Below are 8,863 nucleotides of genomic sequence, written 5' to 3'. Positions count from 1 at the left end.
ATCTATCTATCTATCTATCTATCTATCTATCTATCTATCATCTATCTATCTATCTATCTATCTATCTATCTATCTATCTATCTATCATCTATCTTTTATAAGGTTGACATCACACTATCTTATAACATGTTACACTTCATAATATAAAATAAGTCTTGTCTTAAGTTATTAAAATCTGAACAATGGTGGTACATTGCTGAAAGTGACTTTGGGGACCCTCTTAGAATTGTTTTCAGAGCCTGTTTGGAGGTGTGTTTACTTATTCTCACTTTTGAGATACACCTTGCTTTTGGCCCAGTGAAGTTAGCCAACTTCACTATTCGTTTTTGTCAGGGTTGGCTCTGGAGATCATGTCAATGTTTTAAGTGTTAACTCTACCCCAAAGGCCACAGACTGTCACTTTTGAAAAGCAGTCAGAGGTCACAGGCTCTTTAGGCAATTCCCTGAGGAGCTCACGGCCACTAGGTCACCTCACAAACCTTTTGTTGGGCTGGATGCCGGGTTCTGCTCCCAGGAGTAGGCTCAAACTAGATCTGGGGCCATTGCTGTGATCTCAGCCCCCTTTCTCTTTGGTTTGAGGTCCCAGGTAGGGTGTCCTTGTTCTAATTGCTCAGGGCTTCTGCCCAGAGTGCCTTGTCCTGGCTGGATCCCTCATCTCCCTGCTCTGGTAGGGCTGCTCTGATGCTGTGTGCCATGTCCCTCTGTGACGTACATCCAGGTCAGCCTTATGTCCTGCTGGGATTTCAGTGGACAGCAGCCACCTACCTTCCTCGCCACTTTCCTTACTTTGGCCCTAGTAGGCACAGAGGTCACCATTTTCCTGGGTCATTTGTGAGTAAGCTAGCTCGAGCTCACCAGGTGACACACTTCATCCCCACCTACCAAACCTGTTCCATACACTGCTTCTGACACCAAGGTGTTCCCTCCCCTTCGCCTCCCAAGTCCAAGCCCTGCTGTGCAGGATTAGGGCTTCATGACGCTAAACTGCTTTAAAGCTGCAGTAGGAGTAGCTCTACCATCTCAGGTGGAGGGGACGCCGAGGAGAGGGGATGTAGATGAGGGTAGACATAGCTGTATCATCCCCTCCAAGGACAGAGGCTGATTTCCGTGCAGCTTTTTATGCATCAGACAAAAGAGATCCCAGGGGGATAAGAATGGTCAAGGAGGAGTCTGTGACATGCGTGGAGTTTGCACTTGTGTTCTGGAGAGTAAGAAGCCTCAGGCAGGCCGGAGAAGCATGATAGACACTGAGGACTTGAGAGCAGTTGAGGAGCGAGACAAGATGATGAAGACATTGCGCTACCACCTCCCACACTGTTTCACATACGTCACAAGGGGAACTCAGAAATCTCTTGGTGGCTGACACCCCAAATTGATGAGAGACAGATATCAATTGTTTTTATTTTACTTAATTTTTAAAATTATTATTGTTGTGTATTTGTGTGTGTGTTTGAAGTGTGTATGTGGGCACATGTGGCAGAGGTCAGAGGACGACTTTGTGGAGCCAGTTATCACCCTCTGTCTTTACATGCTGTCCAGGAGTGAACTCAGGCCACCAGACTTGCTAGGCAAACGCCTTTCCCTGCGGGGCCATCTTGTCAATTCTATCAGTGTTTAACTTTAAAGATCGCCATATAACCCTATTGCTCAGCCGTTTCTCTACTTTGCTTTTTCTGAGTACCTGAAGCACCACAGAAAGCTATGCAGAGAAATCTTATTAGAACACGATGATGATGCGGGAGAAGAGTTGAAGTTGTCTGAGGGAAGAAAGGGACTAACTCGGGTGATGGGGTAGAATGGAAAGGGTATTGGGGTGACTATTCTCAACATACATTATGCACTTGCATGAAAAGAGCCTTAGGTAACCCTGTATAATGAAATAACGAACAAAAAAACAAAAGAAAAAAAGAGAATTCCTTCTAAAAAGATGAATAATTCCTTCAGGGTCCATGACTGAAAGAAAGGGAAGAAGGAGGGGGAGAAAATAAGATTGGCACAGTATCATGTCCTTCTATTTCCAGTCTCCTAGAGCTGAGGCAGGAGGATTACTTGAGCCCAAGCCAACTCCAGGCAACAAAGCGATATGCCATCTCATGAAACCAAACCAAACCAAACAAACCTAAACCAAAGTACCTAAAAGAGAAATAACTAGGAAGCAAGGAAGAAGGGACAGTGGTGTGAGGAGGAGGAAATGAACGAAGCTGGGCCTGGTGTCCGTTCATATCAAATGTCTCCTGTGAGCTGTGGTGTGGTTGCAGCGCTGTGCCAGAGTCGAAATCTGAGCTGGGAGCTGAAGCAAAAAGGAGCCCGAAGGACCTGTGCAGTTCCAGCGTAGGCACTGGGAGCAGAAAGTCATCTCTTCTGAGCTGCTTTCTTCATCAAGGGGTGGCGTTATGTTTGGCTGTGGACAGGGCTTTCAACTGTGTCACTAAGGTCACATGAACCATTTGCTAAACACCCCTTAATGTTGGCTGCAGCGGTCACTCAAGGCCAGAATTCTCCATGTAGATCTAATGCCGCGAGATCTGATGGGCTTTCTGAAGTCTGTGGCTAACTGAAACATTCTCCCAGCCTACTGAATGAATCCTAATGAGTCAGAACTGTTGGTCTACAGCTGGAATGTTTGCGTTTTGTCTTTTTTGAAGCCACTTTGTGTTCATGGCTTATCGTTTCCTTCATTACGTCATGGCCTCAGCGGTACAAATGCATCTGATTTGGGTTCATTTTATGGCCCCCATCAGTGCAAAGTCACCTGCTGTGGCTTGCATTCTGAAAGTGGGATTGACTAGGCTTGGCCACAGGGGCCATCTGCTTGTCCATTGACCTGGAAATCTGTGAGGGGCTATTTGGGGCACATGCACAGAAAGAGAAGCTCTGTCCCCTTTCCCCTTCCTCCTCCATGCCCAGGCAGTTGAGAAATGCTGATCCAACCAGGCCCATCTTTGCCTGGGAGCCAGTGCCTTGTGAGTCTGCCGGCCCTGCCCCCACAGAGTTAGCGCTATTTGGCAAGTGGTCCCATATGGGCCGTGGGTCATGTCAGGATGTGAACGAGCTTGTCAGGGAGCCATCAGGGCGGCTGCAGGGAAGTATGTGGTGGCTGGGACAGCCCCGGCAGCCTTTCTCTACTTAACCTGGTTGGTCCTGGAGTGGTGGCTGTGTGTACGTGCTTGGCTGCTGGCAAAAGGGGTCTGTAGCTGGGTGTGGGGCTCTTACGCTGTCTCCTCTACGCTGTTCTGTTTCTTAATGTGTGAGTTTTAGGATGCGGGTAAATTAGAGGCTAAGTTGCAATGCGACATTCATGTACGGCTTGCTTGTATGACTGCTAGTCTCTGTGTGTCTGTGAAACATACCACACACACACACACACACACACACACACACACACACACACACACTAATTTTCAGCCACAGGACTTCCTCGGGTGTGAAGAGAAGTGTGAACCCATGTGGCAAGTAGTGATCCAGCTGCCCAAGAGGGCTCTGGGCTTGGGAGAATACCTGTGGGTCCTCTTCCTCCACTTGCTGGCTCAGGGGTTTGCAGCTCCCCTGCTGTGGCTCCTCATGCTTCTCCGCGTGCTGTGTGTGTGTGTGCAGAAGGGGGCCCAGGTTGTGTTCACGGCTGCTTGTCGTGTGGCCCTCAGGGTCCATGCCTGTGGTGCTTTTGTCTTCCTTCAGGGGGTTGCTTGGCTTGCCCAGCTGGTCGGGAGTTTGGTGAGCCTGCCTCTACGGCTCTTCGGTGCTGTGCTAGAGACTCTGACACACCTCCCGTTACTCCTACTGAGTGAGCAGGCTGCTAGGTGGCTGGTCCAGGCAGGCGTGTGGGCCACTAGGGGCCTGGCTGGCATCTGGGGCATGGCACTGTTTGTTCAGCTGTGTGCCCACTCACTCCTCATTGGCATGGGCCTGTGTATGCACATCTGTTTTTCCACCATCAGCTCCAAGGTCCGTGTGAGAGTGAATGTACCTTTCTGTTTCTCACTGCCTGTGAGAGTCCATGCACCCCTGAACCTGGGCATCAGAATGAGGCTACAGGGCAGGAGGCCTGGGGGAGCAGATGTGGAAGTCAGGACACCTCAGGGGGAGACTGGGAAGGAGCAGAAGCCCCGCAGGACCAGGAACCTCAACCCTCCAAGGAGAAGGGAGGTGTCACGGAATAGAAGTGAGCTCAGACCAGGTGGGTAAGTGAAGGGGCCATTCTTTGAGATAGGAATCTGTCCCTAGTCTTGGGGGCAGCAACTGCTTTGGTCAGCAGGCTAAGCTGAGAGCTCTTTCTCTTCTCATCCCAGCCAATCCCCTGTAACTGCTCCCCTCTTTCCCTCTGAGAAATAGGTGGTCCCTGGGGAAGGTCCAGACAGAAAGACAATGTCTTCAAGGAAGGCTCCGATGGTGGATAGGCTGTTGAACTCATGTTTTTTGCCTTTGTCTTTCATCCAGAGACAACATGATTGCTCAAGGCAGCACTAGGCTGGGAGCCTTCTCCACACCACCCTCCTCTCCTTGCTCATCTCTCTTCCCTGCTGTGTCTTTGGCCTTTGAAGCACCCTTTCCCCTTCCTTCCTGTTGACTCTTCTGGTGGGGTCTGTTTTTCTTCAGTTTCTCGGGCTAGTCACTTCCTTGAGACCTCCGCAAGGGCTGTCTTCTCTTCCCAGGGCCTCTTCCCCTGAGCAGTCTCTTCCCTACAGCTCCTGTGCCTGAATCTCCCTGGTGTGCTGTGTTCACCCGACCCCTTGCTCTCCCCACAGTGGTCCCCAGTGCTGCGACTCTCATCATTGTGGTCTGTGTGGGCTTCTTGGTGCTTATGGTCATCCTGGGCCTCATGCGGATCCACTCCCTTCACCGCCGCGTCTCGGGAACTGGAGGACCCTCAGGGGCTTCCACTGATCCGAAAGACCCCGATCTCTTCTGGGATGACTCTGCTCTCACGATTATCGTGAACCCCATGGAGGTGAGTGCCTTGGAGAAATGAGGGACGCAGCTACATCAGATACCCCTGATGAGGCCCAGGCCCCAGGAGAAAGCTCTTGGTTTAGCTGCTGAGAGCATGGAGGAGGAAGGATGAGACCGGGGAAGAGATGGGGAGGGGTACGTGATGATGTGTGCATGTATCTTCAAGGAGAGGTTCTGGATGGTGCCTGTGTGTGTACGCATCTTCAAGGAGAAGCTCGGGATGGTGTGTGTGTGTGTGTGTGTGTGTGTGTGTGTGTGTGCATGCATACTTGTCTTCAAGAAGAGGCTCTGGCTGTGGGTGGGCTATTGAGCTCTTATTCTCTCTGCTTTTGTCCTGTGCAGTCCTACCAGAACCAGCAGGCCGGTGTGGCAGGGGTTGCTGGTGGCCAGCAAGAGGAAGAGGACAGCAGTGACTCAGAGGCCGCTGACTCCCCCAGCAGCGACGAGAGACGCATCATTGAGAGCCCCCCACACCGCTACTGAGGCTGCGACTCTGCCTAGAGAGAGGCCTGCCCTGGGGAGACAGGCACCCAGGAAAGAAAGGGAGAGAGGCATTCCGAGAGAAGAGAGACCAAGAGGAGAAAGAGCTCTTATGCACGCGGAGTGCTCCCTGAATCTCAGAACCCCAGCAGGCCCCACAGGGGTTGCCCTCCTCCAGCCTGCCCCAGCTGGCTGCACTGGGAGAGTAGAGAGCCGCTGGATGACTTTGGCTGTCCTGTAACCCACCTATGGCAGCAAACCCTGCACTGGGGAGGGGGACATCTGCAGCCATGGTTGAGGTGGGCGTGGGATTGGTTAGGAGCCAGCTGCTGTGCCCTTCCCTACTCTGTCCTGATACTGGGCCTCCCCGCTTCCTTTAAGGATCCCTCGCCTCTATTCCCACTTCACTCTGGGGATCCCTGCTCCTCCCTCTTCACAGTCTCCTCCTCTTGTCCTCTTTTCCTCTCCTGCCTGAGCCGTCCCAAGGTCCTACAGTCCCTGTCCCTTTCTCCATGGCCTGCTTCTGCCTAGGTTGTGGGGAAGGAGGAAGAGTGGGGACCCCGGGTGTATTATATATAGTGTATATTTTTTCAGTGTTGTCGTGAGCGCAACTCCTGTGTTTCTGTGTGCAGCTCACAGCCTTGTATGTGTGTGTGTGTGTGGCATTGTCATGTCCAGGGGTGAGGGTAGGGGATGGGTGTGGTAAAGGTGGGGATACACCCTAGGGTTTTCAAATAAAACAACCAGAAAAAAAAAAGCTCTAGCTTGCTGTCTATGTGGCCAGTCTGTGTGATTGTGTGCTCTCTGACCTCAGGGGTCATTTTCGGTCTCTGAGCAGGTTGAGGTGATAGGGTGGGGCTGGCTCTAGCTGTCATTTGGTGTGTGAACCCCTAGGTTGTCAGGTCCCTGGGAAGGGAAGATGGAAGGGGGGTCATGACTCACGCTGCCTTCTTCCCTCTGTGTCCTGGAAAAGAATGATCTAGAAGGGTGGGTAGATGCCCAGTGCATCAGTCCCTCCTCCGTGTTCAACATCCCAGTCCAAGCACACGGCTTCCAGCTGGAAGGTCTGAGGGAGGGCCTGGCAGTTCTGCTGTCTGCAACAAAGGATCAGATATTTTTGCTGACCAATCTGTGACTCAGGCCCCAGGGATCTCATCCTCTGAGGTGGCTGCTGAATGGCCTTAGCTCTCTTCACACAGAACTGGTAGGATGGCAGATTGTGGTTTGTCCACAATCTTTGGGGCCACTGGTTCTCTCTGTCCCTGCTGCTGCAGACACTGCTGTCCCTGCCACTGCGGACACTGTCCATCCTGTACTGTTCCTTCTACTGTGGACCCTGTCCCTCCTATACTGTCCCCACCGCTGCAGATACTGTCCCTCCTGTACTGTCCCTGCTGCTGCAGACACTGTCCCTCCTGTACTATTCCTGCCCTAGGCAATATTAGGGAACCACACTGTCGTTCCTTCCTGAAGAGCCTGCGAGCGATCTAGAGCATTATCCTTTCCCTAGTTCTACATGGTCTGATGTGGGAATGATTTCTTATTAATAAAGAAACTGCCTAGGCCCATTTCATAGGCCAACCCTTAGGTAGGCGGAGAAAACAGAACAGGATGCTGGGAGAAAGAAGTTGGGTCAATGAGTCGCCATGATTGTCCCACTGCAGACAGATACAGGTTAAGATCATTCCTGGTAAGCCAGCTTGTGGGCTACACAGATTAATAGAAATGGGTTAGATCAATATGTAAGAGCTAGCCAATAAGAAGCTGGAAACTAATGGGTCAGGCAGTGATTAAAAGAATACAGTTTCCGTGTAATTATTTCGGGACATAACTAAGCTAGCCATGTGGGCGGCCGGGTGCCAGGGACGCAGCCCCGCCGCTCCTATTTCAACAATGGTCCTTTGTAGCATCATGGGGTAGAGCTGGAATTTTCTCATCCCCTGATGCTCCATTCTCTGTTCCGCTTCTACCAGGTGCCCTGGGCCTAGCTCACAATTCCAGCCCTTATCTGTATGTGGATGACTCCATGTGTATGTCTCTCACCCAGGCCTTTTTCCTTTCTTGTGTTCCCATCCATCTATTGGTATGAATGCCTGGCATCTTCTGCCTCAAACTTGGCCTTTGCCCAAACTGCAGTCATGGTTACCTCTCCCTAGCCTTCCCTGGCAGTGTCCTGATCCAGAAAGCTGGCACACAGTCTAGATTCCTTTTTCTCACCCATTCCCGTGTCCACAGAGTGACACAACCTGTCATTGCTTCTTCATGCTGCTGCTGTTGCCATGCTGATCGGTGCTCTTCACCTCTGACCCGGTCTGTCCCAAGAGCCTCCTTCCTGCCCAACCCCACTGTCTTGCTCCACTCCAGTCCACCTTTAATGCTGGGCCTTAGTGGCCTTTCTAACACACAGTTCTGCCTATGTCATTCCCTTCTTTGGAATCTTCCTTTCTGTCACGGGTTGAGTCAACCCCATATGCCCTGGCAGCCTCTTAGCCCCTCTCCCTCTCTGGCTTCTTTGCCACCACTACCCCTGCACTCCTGAATGCTGGGCACACAAAGCACTGGCACTTCCTAGAGCTAGACTGCTCTTTCTTGCCTCTGTGTTCTTGCATGAATTGCTCCTTCTGCCTATCATGTCTTTCCCCCTTTCCTGCCTGACAGCCCTGCTCATTATCAAAGAGTCCATTCAAATGTTGCCTCTTCTAAGACTCTTCTGTGTTCGGATACACTGTGGTCACAACTCCATGACAGCATGTCCTCTGAGGCTGTTGCACGTGTATTCCCTGTATCCTCTACAGCTCGTGTAGGGCCAGGTGCACACCAGGGGCTCGGAAAATGATGCACGAAATGGTGGGTGGTCCTCAGACTCAGAGAAGACTTACTGGGGTGATGGAGGAGAGCTGCTCTTGTGACCCATTGGCCTGGGAAGCCAGGGGCTGGAAGGTGGACCAGAAGGTGCCCTGAAGTGTTGTTAGGACCTGTGACAGCACTGTGGGAAACAGACTTCCAGCTGCTCCTGCCACCCATCAGAAGGCCAAGGTGAAGGCTGGAGAGAACCGAAAGCTCTAAACTCTCCGAAGAGTGCAAGGGTGTGAGTCCATGGTCATGACTTAGTGCACCCAACTTCCTGCTTCTCAACCTCCTGGTCCTCACTCACCCTGGATTTTAGAGACTGAGGCTTCCCATGCAGAAGGGCAGAAGCCAGGCCTTACCATTATTTTTCTTTGCTTTGGAGTCCCTCATGCTGTGACTTGGGCCTTGGAGCTGTCACTTTCAGTCATTCTTTGTAAATTCTGTACCATTACATATCCTGATTCTTGTTCCTGATCTCTTGATTGCCTTCTTACCTGACTTCTCCAGGGCTCCCCACCCCCCCTCTCTCTCGTGTGCTCCCCACTTCTCGTGTGTGTGTGTGTGTGTGTGTGTGTGTGTGTGTGTG

General features: G+C 51.5%; 1 protein-coding gene across 1 annotated transcript in view; it reads left to right on the top strand.

The window, feature by feature from the left end:
* The window catches only part of Clstn3 (calsyntenin 3), a 31,837-nt gene extending 26,202 nt beyond the window's left edge, over positions 1–5,635 (top strand). The window contains exons 17-18 of the mRNA XM_005365186.2: positions 4,743–4,945; positions 5,290–5,635. Of these exons, the coding sequence (XP_005365243.1) occupies positions 4,743–4,945; positions 5,290–5,430 (344 nt within the window). The 3' untranslated portion in view covers positions 5,431–5,635. The remainder of the gene's footprint in view (positions 1–4,742; positions 4,946–5,289) is intronic.
* Positions 5,636–8,863: the final 3,228 nt, after the last annotated feature.

The sequence above is a fragment of the Microtus ochrogaster genome, unplaced genomic scaffold, assembly GCF_000317375.1.
Source record: "Microtus ochrogaster isolate Prairie Vole_2 unplaced genomic scaffold, MicOch1.0 UNK1, whole genome shotgun sequence".
Classification (NCBI taxonomy): Eukaryota; Metazoa; Chordata; class Mammalia; order Rodentia; family Cricetidae; genus Microtus; species Microtus ochrogaster.
Note: the sequence above shows the minus strand (reverse complement) of the source record. Positions and strands in the feature narration are given on the sequence as shown.